General features: G+C 46.1%; 1 protein-coding gene across 1 annotated transcript in view; it reads right to left on the reverse strand.

Annotated features, from left to right (window-relative positions):
- EEPD1 (endonuclease/exonuclease/phosphatase family domain containing 1) overlaps window positions 1-25,223 on the reverse strand; it is an 80,824-nt gene continuing 55,601 nt past the window's right edge. The window contains exons 3-7 of the mRNA XM_015419278.1: window positions 13,704-13,814; window positions 12,628-12,762; window positions 9,426-9,558; window positions 1,954-2,148; window positions 1-457 (exon numbers count right to left, since the gene is read on the reverse strand). Coding sequence (XP_015274764.1) covers window positions 258-457; window positions 1,954-2,148; window positions 9,426-9,558; window positions 12,628-12,762; window positions 13,704-13,814 — 774 coding nt within the window. The 3' untranslated portion in view covers window positions 1-257. The remainder of the gene's footprint in view (window positions 458-1,953; window positions 2,149-9,425; window positions 9,559-12,627; window positions 12,763-13,703; window positions 13,815-25,223) is intronic.

Raw genomic sequence — 25,223 nt, forward strand, 5'->3', positions numbered from 1 at the left:
ATCCAAGCACAAGAGTGTCCACCATGTCTCCATTTAAAAAAAAAAAATCACAAACCACTCTATGGCAAGAAGATGCCCTCCAACATTCACAGAGGGGCACAGAGCGGGGGAGATGGGAAAAGGAGGTGTTAAAAGCAGAAGCTGATTCTTTTTAAACGAGAAAAAAGGCAGTTCTGGTTCACAGTTGGGCCTTGAGCAAAGGGATCTTCCAACCATCCTTTCCAGGCACGGGGACAGAGGTTTGACTTCGCAGACTATCATCGCTCGTGTTTCACATTTGAGTCACTACGCTCCACCATCACCCCATTCCCATTACGAATGGTGTCCTTTCTGTTCCAGTCTCTTTCCATGTAGAATTCGGCTAACACCGGGCAATGGCTTGATGCTACTCCGCCCCATGACCAGTTGTCAGGGATCCAGGGGTTCGTAAGACCTTCTCTCACCACGGCCCAATGACCTGCAGAGATGGAAAATGGGGAAGAAAAAGAGAAGTGTAATTTTTTGGGGGGGAAGGGCATTTTTTTTAAGACTACACCCAGTGACACAACAAAGCCTTTTGCTCTCTAGCTTCTAATACGCAAGGGAATGGTGTAAAAGGATCTGATATACTGCAGTTCTTTTGAAATTATACGGTTGTGAACTTAATCGATGCCCTGGAGCGGCATTAGGAGACAACTGAGAATCACGTGTTAAGCTGCTGAAGCTTTCAAAAGAAGTAATACTCCAAAAAAGAAAAAAGGCCAGGGAAACGCTATAGCTGATAAAGCGGTGCAATATTACTCATAAACAGGTGTAACCCTATAATACAGACCAGTAATACATCAGGTAGCCAAAAAATAGTCCATTCATAATACATAGTCCTTTCTTGTAGCTTTCAAAAGAAGAGCAGGACTGAAACAATAAAATTAAAACAAATAAATGCACACACAAAATGTATCAAAATGGCCAGAATGTTTCTAAGATCTCTTAAAAATTAGGCATGTAGCTCTTGTAGAAATTGGGGAGGGGGGGGATCTTGAAAAAATCGGCAAGCATGCAGAAGAGTTGTATCTTCTAACACCAAGAGACACACGTTAGACATATGCACAGGGAGAGCTGCGATTGGCCACACATCTCCTCTTCCCACGTTTACTGTAAAGGTAAAAGGTAAAGGTTTCCCTTGCTCGAAAGCCAGTCGAATCCGACTCTAGGGTTGCGGTGCTCATCTGTTTCCAAGCCGAAGAGCCAGCGCTGTCCAAAAACTTCTCCATGGTCATGTGGCTGGCATGTGGAACGCAGTTACCTTCCCACCGAAGTGGTACCTATTTATCTACTTGCAATTTCTTGCTTTCGAACTGCTAGGTTGGCAGGAGCTGGGGCCAGAGACGCGAGCTCACTCCGTCATGCGGCATTCGGGTCTCGAACTGCCGAACTACCGACCTTCCAGTCTGCAGCTCAGCGTCTTTAACCACTTGAGCCACCGCAGCTCCTTTTACACATTTACTGTAGCAAGTATTAAACATTGCTGAGCAAAACAGTCCCCTGACCTGGATAGCCCAGGCTAGCCTGGAAGCGAAGCAGGGTCCGCCCTGGCCACTCTTTGGATGGGAGACCGCCAAGGAAGTCCAGGGTTGCTACGCAGAGGCAGGCAATGGCAAACCATCGCTGAATGTCTCCTGCCTTGAAAACCCTACGGGGCTGCCATTAAGTTGGTCACAACTTGACAGTAAGAAAAAAGAAAAAAGGAAACCATCACAGTATAGGCAACTTTCAGATAAAGTGCGGAACAGGTTTATGAGGAAAGTCTGGCATCCAACTTTCAAAGTTTCCCTAAGTGCACTTAACAAGATGTGCGGCAGGAAATGTAGTTATGTGCTCCACAGCTGGCGAGCCCCACAACACCATGACAAACTACGGAAGCCTGATTATATATCGATACCGAGTGTTCACTTCCTGCAGAACTGACAAGCTCACCGGTGAATATCTTTTTCAAGCTACGGCTGATCCAGATGTTGTCCAGGGACTTCGACCCCTGAGGGTTCTTTGTGCTGATGTTTGTAAACGTATTGGCGGGGACCAGGTGATGGAACTTCTCCTTCCTCAACAGGTCACAGTCGCTACTGTCTGGAGCTTGACTGAAGTCTCCTAAAATGATCACATCTTTTTCTCCTGGGGGGGGGGGAATAAAACAAAAATGAAGGGCTCAGTGATCGACCGAGGAGCAGAGACGTCCCTGTTCACAGCCTTCACCCCTCTGATTCAACACCGCTTTGCCTGTTCTACTTCACTAGCCTCCTCCGTACAAAATACTTTCCTAAAACATGGTACATGTTGACTCCTCCCTCTGTACCCTCAGGCAGTGCTCCCTCTAAGCTGAGTGAGTGCGAGCCAGCTCACAGTTCTTTAGCCTCCAGCTCACACATTTTTGTCTTAGCTCAGGAAGGAGGGCTCCGGAGCAAACGTTTGCAGTAGCCAAATTGCAATAGCCAAATTTGCAGTAGCCAAATTGCTCGCTCTCACCTTTAATGCCACTAGCTCACAAAGTAGAATTTTTGCTCACAAGACGCCACAGCTTAGAAGGAACATTGCCCTCAGGCAGTGCTCCCTCTAAGCTGTGGAGACCTGTGAGCAAAACCTCTACTCTGTGAGCTACTGGCCATTAAAGTTGTGAGCGAGCGATTTGGCTACTGCCTAAATTAGTTTGCTCTTGAGCCCCATCCTTCCTGAGCAAAGGCAAAAACGTGTGAGCCGTAGGCTAGAAAACTGTGAGCTAGCCCACACTAACTCAGCTTAGAGGGAACACTGCCCTTAGGTCCTCTCTCAGATCACGCCTCTTCTTCAAGGTCTTTGACGTACCCCTTTAACTCTTGATCCCAAGCAGTGTTCCCTCTAAGCTGAGTTAGTGTGAGCTAGCTCACACAGTTTTGTCTCAGCTCAGGAAGGATGGCTCCAGAGCAAACTAATTTATGCAGCAGCCAGATCGCTCGCTCACAACTTTAATGCCAGCAGCTCACCAAGTAGAATTTTTGCTCACAAGACTCCACAGCTTAGAGGGAACATTGAATTCCCAACTGTAACCAAGTTTCAGTAGGAGTAAGATCATTTGGCCGCTTTTATATCTCCTTGCCATCCGGATTCTTCCCCACCATCTGTTTTCAGAATAAAGCCCTTGGGGGCAGACATGCATCTTTTTCTTTCCTTGCAGAATATATGGACACAGATGGTGCAAAATAAATCATGCCAGGTAACCAGGGGTCATTTCGTAGAAAAAGAGCTAGGGGAACTCATTAGCATAACTCATTAGCATATGCCACACCCCCTGACATCACCGGAAGTGTGTCATAAGGCCACACACCCCGCCCCCAACGGTCTCAGCTGGCGGCGGCGGCCTTGCAGCTCCACTGCCGAGCCCCAGGAGGGGCCCGGCGGTGGACCTGCAGAGCCGGCGGGAGTGCGAGGAAGCCCCGCGAAGGCCCTCCCTGGCCCCAGGCAGGCAGGGGTGGGGAGAGGCAGGGAGGAAGCAACTTACCCTCCCTCTTCTCCTGCCTCCTCCTGGCTGAATGAGGGCCGGAAGCGAGGCAGCTGGAAGCAGGGGGCGGGGCTTCATCATGTGCCCCGCCCCCTGGTACCTCACCCGGGGGAACTGCGATCCCCCGCATTCCCCCCCAAAATGACCTCTGCAGGTAACACAGTGTGATGTAGTAGCTAGAGTGTGGTGTCAAAGTCAGAGGGCCAGGCTAGGGTCTAGGAGATGCAAGTTCACAGCCCCACTTTGCCCTAAAGATCCTCGGGTGACTGTCTCTTGCTCTCTTAGCCTAGCCTACGTTTGAAGAAGATTGGGGAAAGACGTGCACTCCGAGAATGAGATAAATACAGAAGGGAAAAATATTGCTCATAAGGAGCATTTTTTTAAAAAGAAAAAGTGAGCTGCTTTGTTAAAGGAACCGGGCAGGATAGAATAGTTGGCTGCCTGTTGTTTATCACTTAAACAGCATCCAGGCTATTGAATTAAGTTGCTGCAGTGTCAGAATGTTCAGAAACATTCCAACAGCGTGGAGGAGGAAGGGTCAGTGACTGAACGTTGATGATCAGTGCAGGGATTGCCCACAAATAATTTTGCAAAGGATAACACTAACCAACGTCGACATTCTAGCAGCTACTTTTTCAGTATCTAAACAATACTGTCTCAGAAATGCTCTTTTTTAAAAAATGCACTTTTTTTTGAATTATTTTTTTTCTGTTTGATATTTATAACCACAATAGGTAACATAAAATATATATTTTATATTTAGGGGAAGCAGTTGAGATTCTTACAAATGCACTTACTTTTTCCCAGGGTTAAATCTCTTCGATTCAAAATCTTGCATTGATTTTTTCCCCTCAGCTTAGAACTATAAGCTTCTTTTGTAATTCCTGTACTCAATTCCAGCCCTTTGACTGTGTACTGCCTGGATTTTTAGCTTAATTATTTATGTTGATCTTTGCCGCTGCATAATTCATTGCTAACATTCTTTTTTCTTTTTGGCCAAGTTTCCTTGTTTGATCTGGAAGCTGACCCTCTGAGCAACGAGATAGATTCTTGGGCTCAGCTACCAGATAACTGTAAATGGTACGCTCAATAATGGTGGAGAACAGAGCCTCAAAAAATCTGATAAATGTCAATTAATAACTTGAGAAAATTCCAGATTTTTTTTTTAAAGTTGTGAGAGGGCTAGAAATATTTAACAAGCACAAAATCAGCTGCCGATATCTTACTGACTGTCATGTTATTTGCTTAAGCTGACATTTATTCTTTGGGTGTGGTAGAACATTTTTTTAAAATACCAGCTTGCTGTGGACTCTTAAGACTCAAGCGATGTATTGCTATGCAAATAGCCAGCCAGCAGAGGGAGCCCAGAATCGGTCACAAACCCTCCCCATCTTGCATCCCGTCCTGAATCAACACTTCAAGAGAGTTCTCAATCTCAACTCATAAATGTTACAAGCAGTACACAAGTAGAACTTCTCAGCAGAAAAAGGTATTTGAACCCTGTTTTGTGCATCAAACACCCCCTTTCTGCAAACATGGGGGCACACCTGACAAGTTGCCAACCTCCATGTGCTACCTGGAGATCTCCCAGTATTACAACCGATCCCCAGACGACAGAGATCAGTTCCCTGGGAGAAAATGGCTGCTTCAGAAGGTGGGCTCCACGGTATTATGCCCTGCTGAAGTCCTGCCCTGCCCCAAACTCTGCCCTCCCCAGGCTCCATTCCCAAATCTCCAGAAATTTCCCAACCTGGAGCTGGCAACCCTGCACATTAGGTAAAGGTAAAGGTTTCCCTTGCTCGAAAGCCAGTCGAATCAGACTCTAGGGACGCAGTGCTCATCTCCGTTTCCAAGCCGAAGAGCCAGCGCTGTCCGAAGACATTTCCGTGGTCATGTGGCCGGCATGACTAGACACCAAGGCGCACGGAACGCTGTTACCTTCCCGCCGAAGTGGTACCTATTTACCTACTTGCAATGTCTTGCTTTCGAACTGCTAGGTTGGCAGGAGATGGGACCAGAGACGGGAGCTCGCTCCGTCATGCAGCACTTGGGTCTCAAACTGCTGAACTACCGACCTTCTGGTCTGCAGCTCAGCGTCTTTAACCACTTGAGCCACCGCAGCCCCGGACATTATCTACATATAATTTAAATATTTCTGCACCCGTGAGGGAGTGTTTTCTCAGTGCAACAAGTGTGCCCTTTTGAAGGGATCCCCTCCTCCATATCATCCAGTTTCAAAAACTAAAGAATGGGGACGGGGATGAAAAGACGTTAACGTGGGGGGGAAAGTGACAAGAAAACCTAAATGATTTCGGGTTCTAAAGGAAGTCAAACTGAGAGCGGAGCAAGACAAGCTTTCTGGAAAGAGCATCATCCAGTCCCCACAGTCTGCCAACCTTTTGCACTGGCCCATTTCGACTCTCCCCAGCTAAATCACTGGCCGGGGCAACTAGGGTTGATGACTCCAGGTTGGGAAATTCCTCACGGTTTTGGAGGTGGATCCCGGGATAGCAGGTTTGGAAAGGGAAGCGGCCTCGGTGAGGTAGAGCAGCACGGAGCCCAGTCTCCAAAGCTGCCTTTTCCTCCAGTGGAGCTGAGCTCTGTAGTCCGAGGATCAGCTGCAACTCCAGGAGACCTCCGGGCCTCACCTGGAGATGGGCAGACCCTTACAGTGGCAACTGCATAACCAGCATGGTCTGTGTAGAAGGAATCTGGTTATATAAAAAGGTCCTGCTTTTTCAAGGTACCCACTTGGTCTTGCCTCCAATCCACATATGTGCCAAAGCGCAAGAACATCTGGCCTCTTTGGGCTGTTATAGCTTTGGGGCTCCTGAAGGTTCTCTCGCAGGGTGATTGGAATCCTGGTCTAAGACTTGGCTTCACCTGGCTTGGAGCTGGGCTCCGGCCTGAACAGAGCGCCATCTGAGGCTGGGCCAGCAAGGCCTCACGAGGACAGGGGCTTCTTATGAAGAAGGAGGGAAGGGTTAGGGTCAACACTCCCTCTAAACTGGGGAGTCTTGTGAGCAAAAATTCTACTTTGTGAGCTCCTGGCATTAAAGCTGTGAGCGAGTGATTTGGCAACTGCATAAATTAGTGTGCTCTGGAGCCCTCCTTCCTGAGCGAAGACAAAAATCTGTGAGCCGGAGGCTAAAAGACTCAGCTTAGAGGGAACACTCGTTAGGGTTCTTCCTAGGCCAGCGATTGAGGGAAAGCCCCCCGGGGTATCTGTCTGGTCCCCGATGTAAGCAGAGAAAATGCTGCTCTCCCTCGACAGTCGGTGCAGCCAACCAGGTGCATTCCACACCTCCGCGGTGTGCTCCCAGCATGGCACATAATTCCATGACCTTCCCCAGCCTTTATGAGCAGGACATGCAGACACTGGACAGAATGATGTGTGAGCCAGCTTGCTGCCCGCACACAGCCTCTAAACCAGGCCTGAGATCCTAGATCCAATAAAGCAAGAGAGACTGAAAGGGACTGCAGGCATGCAGGGCTGTTTCCGTAAGTGGATTTCCACCCCACGTGGCACGAAGCATGTCCTTGCTTTATTTGGGAACTTCCACAAGACACCGTGCTCCTTCTGAGCACAGTCTGAGGGGCTCCCGTTGAAGCCAGAGCAAAGAGAAACCTGATTTGTCTTGCAGAAGAAGAAGAGGAGGAGGAGGAGATTGAATTTATACCCTGCCCTTCCCTTAGAGTCCCAGAGCGGCCTACAAACTCCTTTTCCTTCCCCGCCCCGCAACAGACACCCTGTGAGGTAGGTGGGGCTGAGAGAACTCTTTCCAGAACTGCTCTTTCCAGAACAGCTCTGACCAGAACTATGGATTGCCCAAGGTCATCCAGCAGCTGCAAGTGGAGGAGTGGGGAATCAAACTCAATTCTCCCAGATTAGAGTCCGTGTACTTAACCACTACACCAAACTGGAGGGAATTGCATTTAAAGGGGAAAGCGCTGCCTGCAGCCAATTTGGGGGACTGGGTGGGTTCAAAGCTCGCTGCAGCCTTCAAATGGTGACACTCAGTGCTGGCGCTGCCCACCCCTAAACAGGGTTTAAAACAATTCAGCCAAGGCTCAGCTGTTGGGCTGGAGGTGTTTGTGTGCGAGCTGCCGATGTGACAAGCAGGAAGGGGGGCGAGAGGGGTCATGCCAGCACCGTGGGGTGCAGGGACAGGGCACGAGAACGCCATCCCTTGAGCCTGTTCACTGCTGCTTGCCCAGCTAGGGCAGCTTTTCCCAACCCTGTTTGTCACGTTTGTGAGCCTGTTATGGAAACTGCCCTTGGGATGCCCCTAAGAATGGAAGTCAGCGGGACTTGCTTCTGATCATAGACACTTATGGTCATCCGGCAGCCCTCCAAGAGTGTTTCCCTCAAATGAAGCAGCGTAATGCTATTTTCAAGTCCATTTGCATGGAGAGGAAATCAATACTTGTCTAATGGAGAACCATTCTGGAAGTGATTTCCTAGCTTTAAAAATATGCATTAAAGTGTTGCGGGGCGGAGGGGAGGGGGGAGCCAACTAAATTCTGACCCAACAGATCCAGCATCAACTCCAGTAACTTTAGATCAGAGCCATACTTTCTTTCCACGCTAAAGGTACGGGGGTCATGGTCAGCGACGCACAACTTCCAGAGCCTTGCAGCTTAAACGCACGTAACGGATTGAATGTCATGGCGCTCTCTCTCCGCACACCTCTTCTGCAACTGGAGACGGGGGTTGGATTCCAAAACTGGTTTTAAGCCACTGACCTTGAAAAACCCAGCTAAATCATGTGCAGCAGCTTTAGCCCTGGTAAACAGTAAACCTGGGTAGTCCAGGCTAGATCGGTCTCATCAGACCTCGGAAGGGTCAGCCCTGGTGAGTATTTGGATGGGAGACCTCCAAGGAATACCAGGGTCATGACACGGAGGCAGGCAATGGCAAACCACCTCTGAACGTCTCTTGCCTTGAGAACCCGACGGGGTTGCCGTGAGTCAGCTGCGACTTGACAGCCCCCCCCACCCGTTTAATTATTCCATCTTGCATGGCTGGCTCAACAGCAGAAACTCATTAGCATATTGGGCCACACCCCTGACAGCACAGCTCATTAGCACATTAGGCCACACCCACATGTTACCAGAAGTGTGGTCATCCAGCCACACCCACCTTTTGCTTCTTATTCTGTTTACCTTGTTTGTTGTCAAAACCCAGGGCCTTTTTTTGTAGCAGGAACTCCTTTGCATTTTAGGCCACACGCCCCTAATGTAGCCAATCCTAATGAGTTTCTGCTGTTGGGTGTGGCCTATTATGCTAATGAGTTCCTGCTGGGCGTTGCCGACTCGGGAGCCGGCCGGAACTCCGTTCCTGTGCGTTCCTGCCCAAAAATAGCCCTGGGTCAAGGCCTGAGGGATCATATAAGCACTTCCCTTCCCTGTACAGCTCCCAGCTGCTGTCTTAGGCAATTAACCATCTGATGTCTATCTATGAATTCACTGGATGAGCCCAGCATGAGCCCACCACAGGGCAGTTTGGTGTAGTGGTTAAGTGCGTGGACTCTAGTCTGGGAGAACAGGGTTTGATTCCCCACTCCTCCACTTGCAGCTGCTGGATAACCTTGGGGAAGTCGTAGTTCTGTCAGAGCTGTCCTTGAAAGGGCAGTTTCTCTCAGAGCTCTCTCAGCCCCACCTACCTCACAGGGTGTCTGTTGTGGGGAGGGGGAGGGAGATGAGTTTGTAAGCCGCTCTGAGACTCCGAGTGAAGGGTGGGGGTATAAATCCAATCTCCTCCTCTTCTTTTTCTTCAATTCTGGGGTTTGTAAAATGGGTGAGGATTGATGTAGGTTTTTTAATCCAAGTGGACACGAGACCCACAGGCTACGGTTTTTTGTTTCTCATTTGTTTTAACTGCACAGGTTGTGTTTGAAGAAAAATATGGTCTTACCTTTCAAAGTTTCCTGTAGAGTCTGTGCAAAGGCTGCTAATTTGTGGCTATCGTGGTTTTTCACAGCATTTTCTCCCGTTGAGAGCAAGGGGGCCAGATGAATGTTAACCAGCGTTAGATCACTCATCCCCACCTAGATAGGTGGGGGGAAAGAAAGCATGAGCGCACAAGGTTTCCAAAGGACCGTCCACAAAGCCAGCCACAACCATCAAAACTTTAAAAACCACCAGCTTAGGTCACAATGAATCACTGTAAGAGAACTTCTCCTACTTCACTGCCCCCCACCCACTTCACTGCCCCCCACCCAGAGTCAATCACATGTATTTTGACACCCCCAGCCCACACTTCTCCAACCTACGGTTCCTTCTACTGCATGAAAGGCGTGTTTGTTTTTTCATGCTAACAGTTTTCATTGGAAACGAGTAACAATCCATTTGGAATTCTAAATTTATATCTCTGCATTTAAATTTTAAATCTGGAAGAATTTGGAAAAAAAAGTGAGTCACTGTGTGTGTGTGTGTGTGTGTGTGTGTGTGAGGTTCAAATCCCAATATAGTATCTGGGGGCCAATTACTTTTTTTTGCCTAATCTCACTGGGTTATTGTGCAGATAAAGTCAGGGATGTCTCCCATGCCTTTGGGGGAAGGGAGGATACAAATGTGACAAAAAGACAGGAGACCTAAAATCTGCGGTCCCATATTTCTTAAACTATTTTTCAGTAATTTGTCATTTAAAAAACCACTCCCCACCCCAGTTATACTGCATTCTCATATATTAGACATAAGCTGATATTACATTTCTTCTACAATCCTTTTCCTCTTCTGTAACAAATTCTCACAACTTTGCCATTTCCTCCTGTCTTTTTGATCTGTGACCCACGATGAATGGTCCCCATGCTGCAGCTTATGTGAATAACGCCAACTGTCACATGATTGCAAACGAAATGGTCATTTAAAGAAACCACGCTCCTCCGAGATCCTTTCTAATCTATCAAGTGCCCTCATTTTGCTTCTTCATTTAAAGAAACCACTCTCCTCCGAGATCCTACCATGGCAGGATTTTTTTCCTAATCTATCAAGTGCCCTCATTTTGCTTCCAAGAAATTTCCCCCCATAAGCATACCATGATAATAGGTAAAGGTAGAGGTTTCCCTTGCTCGAAAGCCAGTCAAATCCAACTCTAGGGGGTGGTGCTCATCTCCGTTTCCAAGCCAAAGAGCCAGCACTGTGCGAAGACGTTTCCATGGTCATGTGGCTGGCGTGACTAAGCACAGAACGCTGTTACCTTCCCACCAAAGTGGTTCCTATTTATCTACTTGAAATTTCTTGCTTTTGAACTGCTAGGCTGGCAGGACCTGGGGCCAGAGATGGGAGCGCCCTCCGTCATGCGGCACTAGGGTCTCGAACTGCCAAACTACAGACCTTCCGGTCTGCAGCTCAGCGTCTCTGAGCCACCGCAGCCCTTCATTACCATGATAATACTGCATATAAAAACTCATATATGGTCTAAATGGGCCAAGATTGCTAATATTTATCTTGTAAACAACCTGCATAGGGATGTGAACCAAACAGGACATAGAATGGCATTAAGCTTAACACCCTTAGTAAAAAATTTCCTCTTGCCATCTCTGTCTAGCACCTTGCTACACAGCAGTTGTGATGGTGACAATTACCTGGCACATTTGAAAAAGTATTCCTACTAATAGCCATGGGAGAGCTGAGGTTTGTTTGTATGTATTTATGAGAAATTGCTTTGGGTCAGACATTTTATCCTGCAGAAGGAGAGGCAGAGAGAACAAGGCTCTTCCCATAAGCCTGCCTGGCCCAACTATCGCTTGCCCCCTTACCTCCTCTCAAACACCACTGGTGGCCAACTTGGGAAGGGAAAGGAAGGGAGGCCCTTCTTGTTGGCCTGGCTGATCCAACTACTCCCAATCCCTCCATCGACAGTTAGTTGCCTTGCTGAAGAAAGAACAAGCCCATCTTTTGTGGATCTGCTCTCACTAATTTGGGCATAACATTTATTAGCAGCTTTGGATTTTTCTTTTGAAAAAAATCAAAGGGGATATAGCAATATCAAACTAAATAAATATCACAGGATACGCTGTTCGGCTATTTTGATTGGCTACACTAAAGAACTCACTTAAAATTCAAAACATGGTCATGTTTTTAAATGTACAACAATTCTAAGAAGTTTTAACTCTGGAAATGCAAACCCCCCCAGTCTCACCCATGGTTGGGCAGCTCCCAGATTAGATTACCACAAAAACTTTCTACATATAGCTGCCTTTGAAGATGGCATGGAAATGTCAACTGATGCAAAACACAACCACTCAAATTCTGGGGACCAAAGCCTGCACTAGCGGGCGGGGTATAAACTGAAAAAAATAAATAAATATACATCCAGTGCCTTAGGAATGGCGTGAGCTCTCAATTTGCTTTCAGGCCCAACTCAGAGCTTTGACCTTCCAAGTTTGGGTCCACAATACCTAAAACTCTACATCTACCCATTTATGCCAAGGTTAGATAGGCCTTTTCTGAGAGTCTTCCGTGCAAGATGGAGGCCAATCAGGGAGCCTGGAAAAGCCTTTCCTTCCTCCACTCTGATTATGGAATTCCCTTTCCAAAGTACAGCACCATCCCTGTCAGCCCTTCTGCTGAAACATAAAAACTTGCTCATTCTGTATGACCTTCGGGAATTGACTGTCTGTTGGGATTCAGACTTCTTAAATTTTATTATTCCAGTCATTCTTCTTTGCTGCGAATTGTTTGCGCTTCTGCTGTCTAGGCTTATTGACTGCCATTGTTCTCAACTGCCTCTTCTCAGGTTCAACTCTTTTTTTCATATTGTAGGTTTTATTTTCATTATGTTTGTTAATTATATGCTTTATATTAACGTTAGGCCTTTCATGGATTGACGTTTTTGTGTTTATATCAGTTTATATCCTGCCTTTTGCCAAGGAAGCAGCAGTTTCTTCCTTCAGCACAAAAAAGCCTTAAGAGGTTCTTTCCTTCAGTCGCAGAGCCTTTTGCATTGAAGGACGGCTTCTTGTGTCAAGAGGAATGTGCTGCACACAGTTGAACAAAACGGTAGGATACAAGCCGCCATCTTTGTAAGCCGACTGAGGTGTTTTCACAATAGAACGTTGGGATATAAAATCTCAGAAGGTAAAGAAAAGAAGGCCCTCTCTTGAGCACATTACCTTGAAGTGTGCAACATATGGCTGAGGATACGCCTGCCTCCCATTCCCATTTGTGTGCGTGTTCTCATAGATGGTGGCATCCTTCAGCTCTATACCTGCAGTCACATCCCACAAGAAGCCCGAATATTCCACACCCTGGGAAGCAAAAGGGGAAAGCTGATAAAGAAAGACTATTTGCCATTCAAAAACAATTCACTTATACAACTAACCAAACTGCAACTGTGGATTACCAAAAATGAGTAATGCTCTGGAGATTCTGTTGAGGGATTCACCTGTTCAAAGGGTTTGGGGTACAGTCACCCATGGACCTAGCTTGGCTCTCATCTACTGTCTCGGTGTGAGAAGACGTTACCAGAGGGAATGGAATTTTCAATTATATCAAAGGGAATGATGATGACTGACCACTTGAATTCACTGTAAAGGTTACTCAAAGACATTCTTTGCATCTGTAATGGACCCCAGACCCATTAAGTCCAGTTAGATGCTTCTGAAAATCCACAGAGAATCAAGACAATGTCCTTTTCCCACTGTTTGCCTCCCAGCAGCTGGTGTTCAGAGGTATGGCTCCATTTAATTATTGGGGCTAACGGATGAATCTATCCATCATGTTGTCATGTAATTCCAATGTAAATGCAGTGGGTGGGATCCTGTACTGCAGAAATGACCTGCAAAGGCAGATCTTTCCTATCTCGCCCTTTCCTCAGCAGCCACACAACCAAAAAGGCTATGGATTCCAGCATAAAAATTCTCCATATATAGATATCTCTGGAGGGTAGTGGGTAGACATAAATGTGAGCGTGTGGAGTTTTAAATAAAGCTTTTTACTTTTTTGGGACAAAAACTCACTGCAATCTGAGGGGGAAAATGCAAGCATTTCCAAAATCAATAACAAAGTCCAGGGGAAAGTCAATTATGAGAAGTCAGCTCAAAGCAGAGGAGAAATATAATCCTTTGCCACCACTACCTTAAAGAAAAAAAGTACAGAAGGTTCTAGCATAAATAAATTATACTATGCCCTTGGGATGGAAACAACCCCCAAAATATCACAAGGAGGGAGGATTATTAGACTAGAATACCCTTTGGGGCTGTCCTGAGGGCTTCTCAGAAGTAACTCCCTTCCAGCACCCTCGAGGGCCTCTCCACTTGCGAATATTCGGCAGAGTCGGCTGATTTAACTCCATGCAAAACTGTAAAGAGACAAGATCAACAACAAAAGTCATAACACAAGAGCATTTGTCGGTTTTTGCTAATGTAAAAAAATTCCTTCCAATGTTTCGATCTGCAAACGTTTTAGAGTGAGAAATTCATTTTAAAAGAAATGGGACTAAGAAATAGATTGATGAAAAAATGGGGGCAAGGAGTAAGGTGTCCTAGAAAAAGTTTCAGGATTTTTCAAAATGACTCGAAAAGGGAATTAAATTCAAAGCACAAGGTGCGGTCTGGAGATTCCCCCAACTCCTGATTTTCAGTGGTGATGCAGACTTGCATTAGATGAAGTGCCTAACTGAGGATTCTGAAACTGCACCAGTATCTCTCCTTATATATAATTGAATAGTGGGTGCCAAAGTTCTAATTCTAAAATGCACTCCCTTAGTGTATGGCTGATGGCACTGCTCCTCAGCATATATCACCACCAATCAGAAGGCAAAGCCCGGGTCCCGCCCACACCACAACTGAAAAAAACACTGTTTGCCCAAAGCCAGAGCACTCTCCCAGAGCCTCTTTCTAGATCCCGTTGTATTTATTTCCACAACGGATCTTATTTCTAGTTTAGAATAAACTTGAAGAATGCAATGTCTATTAATAAACGCCAAAACGAATGCCCTTCCCCAAAGGGGGGGGGGAGAGATGGCTGGTTGCCCAGTGGTTCAGTGCCACATTCAATCAGAGTCACATCCCACATGAGCTTCTTAAGGAACAGGCTGTTAACTGATGGCAGGTGGCATGTTGATCAGATTTGTCTTAAAGATGGGATCCTCTGGGGAAGTCTGCCAGGAGCAGCCCGCGCTCAGTGTGAAGCATTATACTTCTAGCGCAAAGTTTTCCACATGCCAGTCTGGCAGCCTTACAGAATCAAAAACTCCCGTTTTGCTCAACGGCCAGGATCAGACTGGTTTCAAACTAGGCCTCTTAACTTGCAGGTAAACTATTCATTCATTCATTTTGTTCGTTATTATAATACTGTTTCAGGGTACACCATGTGTTCCGTGTTCCCTCTAAGCTGAGTTAGTGTGAGCTAGCTCACAATTTTTTAGCCTCTGGATCACACATTTTTGTCTTCGCTCAGGAAGGATGGCTTCAGAGCAAACTAATTTATGCAACAGCCAAACCTCCTGCTCACAACATTAATGCCAGTAGCTCACAAAGTAGAATTTTTGCTCACAGGGCTCCATAGCTTAGAGGGAACATTGCATGTGTTACAGAGTGACGTAACAAAAAATACAAGGTGCTTACAAGGTGTCATTTCAACAGACAGGGAGACCAAAGGAGAAGACAGCTGGATAAACAGCAGACAAACTTGAACAAATTCTGTTATGCTGAAAACAAGTATGTGTATAGTTTGCATTTCAAGTATGGTTTTACCATAGAGTTTCTGGAGAGTTCCTAGAGAGGCAAGACATTACTTCTGGGTTCTCCTCGGAAGTGATGCTGTACCATCATCAATTGTGTACCTATCCCCCCTCCAGATTTCTGCCAGTGGCCAAGTTATGCCTGGCAAAGCTACTTAGTACTATGAGCTGAGCAGAATAGTACTTCAGCCAGCTCCCCCCATCTCAAAAATGATATCTGCAAGAATGAGGCTTCAGATGCTTCCAATTTCAGGGTATTATATATCAGGATCAACCCCAAAAGCTAGGCACAGATGCCCTGAAGTACCTTTCCAGAGTGCACCTGTTGATTGCACAGAGGACTGATTTAAGGTTGGGGCCTCAATGGACTGATGAACAGCCCCTTTCCCTCGGAGCATGATGGCTTTTCTCATTTGTTGTATGATCCTATGAATGGTTTCCACCTTCAGAAGTCTAGCCCAAGCCAATGTTAAGGGCTCCTTCATCTTGGAAACGTGACACGGGAATACATATGTGCATGTTATCACTGCTTATGGAAGGGACCTCCTCCGGTTTCTAGGGAAGCCATCCTTGGAGTTAGACCTTCCCGGCATCCATTTGGCCTAGTAACATCCTGCTAATAATTAAACACTGTTGTAGTACATAAGCACAAAAAAAGGGGGGGACTTAAGCCAGGACAGCTGAATTGTAAACTGGAACAAGGATAGTTCTTATCTTTATGGTGCAGGTGCCTGAAACAGCAAGCCAGCATACAAAATGAGAAGCATTTGACAGGACTAATTTTTTTTTAAACAGATAAGACTGTCTCCAGCTCCAGATTTTCTCCCTGGTTTAAACTGATTAAAAGGGACCACATCAGCAGCTCCTACTGATCTAGAAGAAGAGGAGGAGGAGGAGATTGGATTTATACCCCGCCCTTCACTACCCAAAGGTGTCTCAGAGCGGCTTACAAACTCCTTTTCCCTTCCCCTCCCCACAACAGACACCCTGTGAGGTAGGTGGGGCTGAGAGAGCTCTGACAGAAACTGCTCTTTTTTTCAAGGACAGCTGTGCCAGAACTATGGCTTGCCCAAGGCCATCCAGCCAGGTGCAAGTGGAGGAGTGGGGAATCAAACCCGGTTCCCCCAGATTAGAGTCCGTGCACTTAACCACTACACCAAACTGGTTCTCTCTAGCACTGCCCTCTAGAATCCCATAATAGCATTTCCATCTCTTTGGTTCCAGACCATGCCAACAGATCTGCTTGCTATGCATTTACTTCCCAAAACCCACTGATTCAGGCTTATGCATCTGCGGCGCTCTGGAACATCTGTCTTGGCTCCTCTGCAAGAACCAAATTCTTTGCAGCATTTCTGAAGGCCTTGATCTATTCCTCAGAAAGAGAGAAAACTGATTCTCCCCCCCCTTCTTCTCTCAGATAGCGATCCGTTCATCTCACAGAGGGCTACTTTGCCTGGACAGCCAAGAAAATATGAGCTAAAGTCAAATCTGTAAGGTGAGATTGCTGGTTTTAAAATCAGCTAACAATCTATTACTACTAAGCAGAGGACCTGCAGGCCCCTGTGTTGAACATCTGGGTTTGAACAATGGGCTGGTTGTTTTTTTTTCTCAACTAAAAGGGAACAGAACGAAGGTTTACTTGGTTTCTGCAGAAAAGAATATCCACTTTTGTCTGCATGTCAAAGAGACCGTGGCTCAGCATAGGGCTGCTTAGACGGACAGCCATTTCCTAGCTGTGAAGATGCTTTTTCAAAAAAGGGCAAACGTATACATGATATTCGTCCTGCCCCTGTGCCAGAGTGCTGCTGAATCCAGCTCCGGACAGAGGGCCCCCCGACCCAAAGTCTGGGTTCAGAGCTAATGTGCAGCCAGCTGGGGCTGCTGGGTTCAAAGCAGGAGGCAGAAATCCCGCCATTGGCTATTAGTATCAAGCTTGGCCAATCCAGAGGCTTCATACTGCCTGCCAACTGCGTGCTTCAATACTCCAAGTCAGGGATCCTGAAGCCTGAACACATAAAATCCTACACCCCAGCTCTACGCTGTGAAGTTTATACAGGGAACTCTGGTACCTGAACCATATTTTCTAAATAAATATAGGGGGGGAAATCATGTTTACTGTTAATCATAGAATCATAAAGTTGGAAGGGACCTCCAGGATCATCTAGTCCAGTGATGGCGAACCTTTTAGAGACCGAGTGCCCAAACTGCGACCCAAAACCCACTTATTTATCGCAAAGTGCCAACACGGCAATTTAACCTGAATACTGAGGTTTTACTTTGAAAAAACAACTCATGCATTAGCTTAAGATGATCCAAACAAAGTAAGGAAAGCAATCCCAAATGCTTTCATTGACTTCAAATTATTTGGCAGAGAATTCGACACTTTAATGATGGTCTGGGCCTGGCTGGGGCGATGGCACGCGTGCCCACAGAGAGGGCTCTGAGTGCCACCTCTGGCACCTGTGCCATAGGTTCGCCACCACTGATCTAGTCCAACCCCCTGCACAGTGTGGAAAATTCACAACTACCTCTCCCCCCACACCCCAAGTACCCCCCCTGCTCCAAGCCCAGAAGGTGGCAAAAAACCTCCAGGATCTCTGGCCAAACTGGCCTGGAAAAACTGCTTCCTGACCCGAAAGCGGCAATCAACATTTCCTTGGGTGTGTAAGAAAGGGCCACAAGAACTAAGCACGGATGCAACCCTTCCTGCCCTCCCTCTCACGAACTGCCTAAGTTCACAGGATTGCTGTCGGCCATCTAGCCTCTGTGTGAAAACCTCCAAAGAAGGAGAGCCCACCACCTCCCGAGGAAGCCACTGAGGAACCGCTTTGTCAGGAAGTTCTTCCTAATGTTTAGCCAAAAAACTCTTCTGATTTAATTTTAGCCTGTTGGTTCTGGTTCGACCTTCTGGGGCAACAGAAAACAACTACGTACCAGCCTCTATATGACAGCCCTTCAAGTACTTGAAGACCACAAATGAAGATCACATCTACACAGTATCATGTGCATAATGACAACTTCTCAGTGTAGCGTAGCTGTCAAGAGCCAGACTAGGAAGCTCCAGGTTGAAAAACCCCTTCTGCCAGGGATGCTTGCTGGCTGATCTTGGGCCAGCCACTCTCTCTGACCCAGCTACTACTACGCAGAGCTGTTGTGAGGATAACATGGAGGAAGAGAGACCGATGTACACTGCCCTGAGCTCCTTGGAGGAAGGGTGTGATAAAAGTGTACTAAATACATATGTATATTCACACATGACAAAACAAGAAAAACACAATCTTCACAACAGCAGATAGATTACCCCTACACACATATACACCTTTGTGTATAATCATGGGTCAAGCATCCTCAACTTGGTTTCCTTACAAATGGGCCTTTCAGAACTCGCAAGCAAGATATTTCTCAATCCTAAGGCAAAGACTGATTAACACTCAGTATCAGAAGGCAGGTGACGCATCTCCTAAAGTTCCTTCCAAGGTGGAAATATTGATATTTGCTCAGTTCTCGGTCAGAAGCCAAATCTGTAACTATCCAGATTACGTATTAATACTGCATCAAGGAAGATATGAAGTGGAGAATGTCTTTAGCAGTTAATTATTCATCAAAGAGGAAACAAAAAATAAAATAAAAATCAATTGTAACTGACCTCACTAGTTTCAAGGGAAAAAATATCTTTAAATAATTAAGAAGTAAGTACATTGAACTATTGTTAGCTTGAAGGACAGAAGTCAATGAAAACAAAGTACCGAGGACAAAATGAAACAGTTTAAGGAAAGCGAGAAAACATCTCGACAGGAAACCAGCACGGGAGAACGCGCAAAGATGGCAGAGTGAGCGATTTGATCTTCTTCCCCCTCCTCACTACAGCCCACCAACCCACACAGCTGTTACTCCATGTAAGCCCTACAACCCTGGTAGTCAATTCTCCAGGTATTGGAAGGAACTGTCCTTGAGCAAGAGAGTCATTGCATCCAATGCAAGGCCCTTAGAAATGAAACAAAAATCTGAAACCCACCAATCTATTATTTGGCAGAGAAAATGGTGTGTGGAATCATAACCATTTCCTGTTCTGGACAAGGGAGATTAGTTCTTTCCCCTTGTCTCCTAACAGCCAGTTAGGTAGTAGACTTTAGAAAGCACTACACACACACACACACCAGATTTCAAATCAAGAAGGAAAAGTCCATGTACAGCATTTGCTTCTGTGCACAGCCCCCTATATAGCTAGTAGGGTTGCCAACCTGGCTGGAGATCTCCAGGTGACAGATCACGACAGATCTCCAGGTGACAGGAATTGGCTCACCTGGAGAAAATGGCTGCTTTGGAAGGCAGATTCTATGACATTGTATCTCACTGAAGTCTCTCCCCTCCCCAGAACCCACCCTCTCCTCAGGTTCTACCCTCAAAATCTCCAAGTATTTCTCCACCTGGACCTGGCAACCCTACTAGTTATGGATATGTGGGTATGGTTGGTGGGCTGCACATGGATACGTTGACAAACATTAACAGATCTTTAAGCCGCTAGTCTTTAAAACAGCATCACTTCCTTCAAAAACCAGCAGCCTCCTCACACATCCACATACCAGAACATGTTTTTTACCCAGCTAAGTTCAAACCTCAGACTCCCAGCTCTATTACTTGGCTATACAACCACCTGTCAAAGTGTTCTGCTCTCACAGAAGCAGGCTGGAGGTGATTCCTATCTCATGCCCAACAACGAAAATCGGTTTAGCTATCTATTAGTAACACAAAAACCTCAAGACGCTTACCTCTTCTCTTGTTATATAAAAAACAGCCTTCCAATTACAGTACTGTCATCTGCAACAATGTTCTGCTGCAGCAGAAATTAATCAACATCCTTTTTTATAAAGCTGTTTACACACTATTTTGTACCCCTAGGCGGTGATCCCTCTAAGCTGAGTTAGTGTGAGCTAGCTCACAGTTTCTTAGCCTCTGGCTCACACATTTTTGTCTTCGCTCAGGAAGGAGGGCTCCAGAGCAAACTAGGTTATGCAGTAGCCAAATCGCTCGCTCACAACTTTAATGCTAGTGGCTCACAAAGTAGAATTTTTGCTCACAAGACTCCACAGCTTAGAGGGAGCATTGCCCCTAGGTGCTTTTTTGTCCACCCTCCCTTTATTTTATCCTCAGCAAAGCACCCTAGGAGGTAGGTTAGGCTGTGAGTGTGTGACCGACCCAAGGTCACCCAGTGAGCTTCCACAGGCAGAGTGAGGATTCAAACCTGGGTCTCCCAGATCTAGGAGTGCCATCTCTGGATTGGGAAACACCTGGAGATTTGGGGTGTGTGTGTGTGTGTGTGGAGCAGGGGTCGTTTGGTAGAAAAAGAGCTAGGGGAACTCATTAGCATAACTCATTAGCATATGCCACACACCCCGACATCACTGGAAGTGTGTCATAAGGCCACACACCCCGCCACCTACGGTCCCGGCCGCCGCCGGCCTTGCAGCTCCACTGCCGAGCCCCATGAGGGGCCCGGCGGTGGACCTGCAAGGCCGGCGGGAGTGCAAGGAAGCCCCGCGAAGGCCCTCCCTGGCCCCAGGCAGGCAGGGGTGGGGAGAGGCAGGGAGGAAGCAACTTACCCTCCCTCTTCTCCTGCCTCCTCCTGGCTGAATGAGGGCTGGAAGCGGGGCAGCCGGAAGCAGGGGCAGGGCTTCGTCATGTGCCTCGCCCCCTGTACCTTACCTGGGGGAACTGCGATCCCCCGCGATCCCCCCCGAAATGACCTCTGGTGTGGAGCCTGGTGAGGGTGGGGTTTGGGGAGAGGAGGGTATGATGCCATGGAATCCACCCTCCAAAGCAGCCCTTTTCTCCAGGGGAACTTATCTTGGGTCACCCAGAGATCAATTGTAATAGCAGGCGAGTTCAACACTCTAACCACTACACCGTGTTAAGAGCACAACTCTTACACTCAAGCATTCAAGAAGATTTATTGCAGTTATACCGTTACCTACAGCCAAGCTGGTTTAATTTACTTCAATATGCTTTGACGTTGATAAATCAGCAAACAGCAGAACTCAAACGCAATATGTACTCATTTGATTATTTTGGCCCTCAAGTCAAAATGAAACAATCTCGACAAAAAAAAAGGGGGGGGGGGAAGCTAAGCGCATTAGCCAGAAATGTAGCTGATGCAGGCATTTGCAATGTTTGCAAGTTCTTAAGTTGTATAATGTGCTGCAAGCTTCAATGTTTGCCAGAAGCAAGCATCTATGGGAAACCCCTCTCTTCCCCCCGCTCAAGTACGAACTAGGAGAATGATTTTGGAGCTACTGCCATCCAATGCTCCCTCTAAGCAGTGGAGTCTTGTGAGCAAAAATTCTACTTTGTGAACTACTGGCATTAAAGTTGTGAGCGAGCGATTCGGTTACTGCATAAATTAGTTTGCTCTGGAGCCATCCTTTCTAAGCTAATGCGTGAGCCGGAAACTAAAAAACTGTGAGCTAGCTCACACAAAATCAGCTTAGAGGGAAGGCTGCTGCCAACCATCTGCTAAAGAAGCAGCTATCAATTTGGTTCTTTAGGGTCTCAGCTGAACTAATGGGAAATATTTGGGGTGTGCGCGTGAGCCCAGAAAACTTGCTTATGGGTTAATCAAACTGTTCCATGAGGAAGTTCTTCTCTTCAGTAGAATGAGAAGATATGGGATACATACAGGGTTGATAGTTGGGTAATGAGGGGACAAAATGTGGGGAGAGCCTTGGTCACACCGGGGCTCATGGTGCCACACAGGACAGATGAGGGTTTTTTGTCAGATGATGCTTGGGTTGGGACTGACTGATATGAAGAGGCGTGAGAGCCCCAAAAAGAAGCAAACAGAAAAAAATCAAGGAAGAGTCCCCTCCTCCTAGGGCTCTCCCCCTATTTTTCCTGATGGAAAAACTGAGGAAAGTAGGGGAATTTTAGAACACACATACACAGAACAACTCCTGTGAAATATTCTTCCCCCTTTTGAAACAAGTGAAGCAAACAGTAAAAAAACCAAGGAAGAGTCCCCCCTATTTTTCCTGATGGAAAAACTGAGGAAAGTAGGGGAATTTTAGAACACACATACACAGAACAACTCCTGTGAAATATTCTTCCCCCTTTTGAAACAAGTGAAGTTCTTTTTAAGACAAGGTCTTATTCATTCAAATGTACAGCATGGAAATGTACGCGCCATGTGGCCTTTGTTTTCAATTTCTTTGTCCACTGGAACAACTGGGACATCTTGGGAGTGCTGAAAAATTTCAAACAACATAGTTTCCCCCTTCTTTTGGAATGAATGAAACGTGCTAACATGACATATACACTGGATCAGTTTGCACCTCCCTCTCTTACTTCAGTACTGGGTGTTTTTACAGTTTTGTTTGGAGACTAGGAAGGCATTCATACTTCTAAGTGAAATGTTTATCGTTTGTCCCGTCTTATTTACTATACTGACTCACTCTGTGTAATCCGCCTTGAGTCCCAGTGATAAAGCTGAACTATAAGTAATGTAAATAAAATAACTGTCATGAAAGTGCCCTTTAAAACAATTTCATATGTTAAGTCGCATGCGGTACATTTCATGTTGTTAAAGGTGCAAAATAGATTTAGGTTTGACAGGAAAGGAAACGCTGCATACATTTCAACTCGCATCCCAAATTTCCATCCCCCCCCCAAAAAAAAGTCAAAATGGGATTTTCATCACAAGGCAGGGGGGCTCTGGCCATGGGGCACACAGTGGCCCTTCAGTCTTAAATCTAGATAAAACGTTTTGCCGCAGATCTGCTTCTTCCGTGTGGTAAAATCTACCTTATCGTTTGGCAACATGACAAATGACCTACCTACCTGCAAAAATTCACAATCCTGTCTGGTTTTGCCATCTGTTTGGGGTCTATATCAGACCACCGTGGGAACTGTAACTATCAGTACAGTCAGCTAGGGAAATGGAATTGCAGAAACTCTGTTGCCTTCTCTTCACACAGACGCATTTAGAACTCTTTTGGCACTATAAACAATACTGTCAAAAGAAGGCATCAGAGAAGCTGATGTCTATAAAAGGCACAGATCAATTAAACAGGAAATGTCTGAAACCTACAGCTTGACAAAAATAGAAAAAAACCCATAAGCTGAATATATTTGGGATCTTTCATAGACTGTGTGTCTTAATATATTTTCTTTAGCAAACTGAACTACTGTGTACTACGTATATATTACTGCGTATTACATAGTATATTATTGCCATCTCATGCGCATTCGGGAAATAACCCTTGCTTATTCTAGAACCTAGCCAATAAATATTAGCACATAACATTTTAGGATGTTCAAGTACCTAACATTTATGTTCATTGTTAATACAACGACTACAATGTGCTCCTTTCACTCTCAGCCTGCAAGGGAACTGCGTGTCCCAGTTTGGCATTTAAGAGGAACATGGTTTGACTATGTCTGGTTTCTGCATTTCCATCGTGTAGACAAACAGCAGATACCATCAAAATGCCTCTTCCCATAGAATGTGCAGCAATAAAGTTAAGCATTTGCCTGCATGCATTTCACAGAGGATGCCGGTAAGATCAAGTTATAACATTATGGCCTGAAACTGCGCTTTCCCGACCATTTATATCTTTAGAGTTAGTTACATTCAGCCTGTTGAAGAGTTCTAGTGAACTTGAAAGTTCGCACAATGTTTCGTATCAGTTTGGTTGGTCCTAACAAAGAAGTATTACATGAATTTTGTTTTTGGATCAAGCACTTTACGTATGTTTTGTCAGCAATCCTTAAAACAACCCTGCCGTGGAGGTCAGTATTAGCTCCAAACAGCAGACATGAGTGGGTAGGGGGAAACTTAAGCAAAGAGACAGTGGCTTCCCCAAGACCAACATGTGTTGACAGCAAGCAGATATTTAAACCAGAGAATTCTGGCTAACTCCTCACGTAATAGGCCATAAACACACTTTTTATCTTCTAGACCACTGTCCAGAGCATAAAGGGCCTAGACTCATGCAGCAGGCAAACTCCCACCCTGAGATCTGGCTCAATGGAGCAGTGAGAGCTGGGGGGGGGGGAAGGATGCAACACTAGGAAATCCCCTCACCTCTGTGGTTCTTTACCACAGAGATTGGAGGGGGGATTCCTTGAACTTTGTATAACACCATTTCCCCCATTCTCCACCCACCAAATGCTCTCCCCAGCTTGGTGTAGTGGTTAAGAGTGACAGACTCTAATCTGGAGAACCAGGTTCGATTCCCCACTCCTCCACATGCACCCAGCTGGGTGACCTTGGGTCAGTCACAGTTCTGTCAGAGCTGTTCTCTCAAGAGCCATTCTCTCAGAGCTCTCTCAGCCCCACCTACCTGACAGGGTGTCTGTTGTGGGGAGAGGAAGGAAAGGAGATTGTAAGCCACTCCAAGACTCCTTCGGGTAGTGAAGAGCAGGAAATAAAATCAACTTTTTTTCTTCCCCAACTATTTCTGACTGGCAACCCCAACAGAGCCCTCCAACAAAACATTTGCCTGTGTTGCACAGGGTGCTAACCACCCTTCCTTTCCCAGAGGCACTTAGAAAAACACAAATGTGGACTCTTAAGTAATACATTTATGATGACCTGAGGATACCAGGTGTTTTCCTCAACACGTTTTTTTAAATGAAAGACATATACTGGATCTGCATCCTCTACTCACTTCTCTTTGCACCTTCTTTCCCGTCCCTCATGCAGAGAGAATACTGAGGATCTCCCTTAGCTAGTTCTCCCTCAGAAAAAAATATGGCCACAGAACAAGCCTCAGAATGGGCAGAACAGTTAGATCTGAGTCCAGTAGCCCTATCAGGTCCAAATGACCTTGAGATTCGCTTCAGCAGGTAAATTTACAGCTCATCCCTTACAAGCACCCTAGAGACTAGCAAGAGTTTCAGGCTGTAAGCTTTCAAGAGAGTCAAAGTTCCCTTTGTCAGACACGGCAGAACAGAAGTGGAGATCTGACTCCTTTCATCCTACTCAGAAGGTGGGAGGGTTGTAAAGAATGCTTGTAAAGGATGCAAAAGCAC

Source organism: Gekko japonicus, unplaced genomic scaffold (genome assembly GCF_001447785.1).
Source record: "Gekko japonicus isolate JY-2015 unplaced genomic scaffold, Gekko_japonicus_V1.1 scaffold190, whole genome shotgun sequence".
NCBI lineage: Eukaryota > Metazoa > Chordata > Lepidosauria > Squamata > Gekkonidae > Gekko > Gekko japonicus.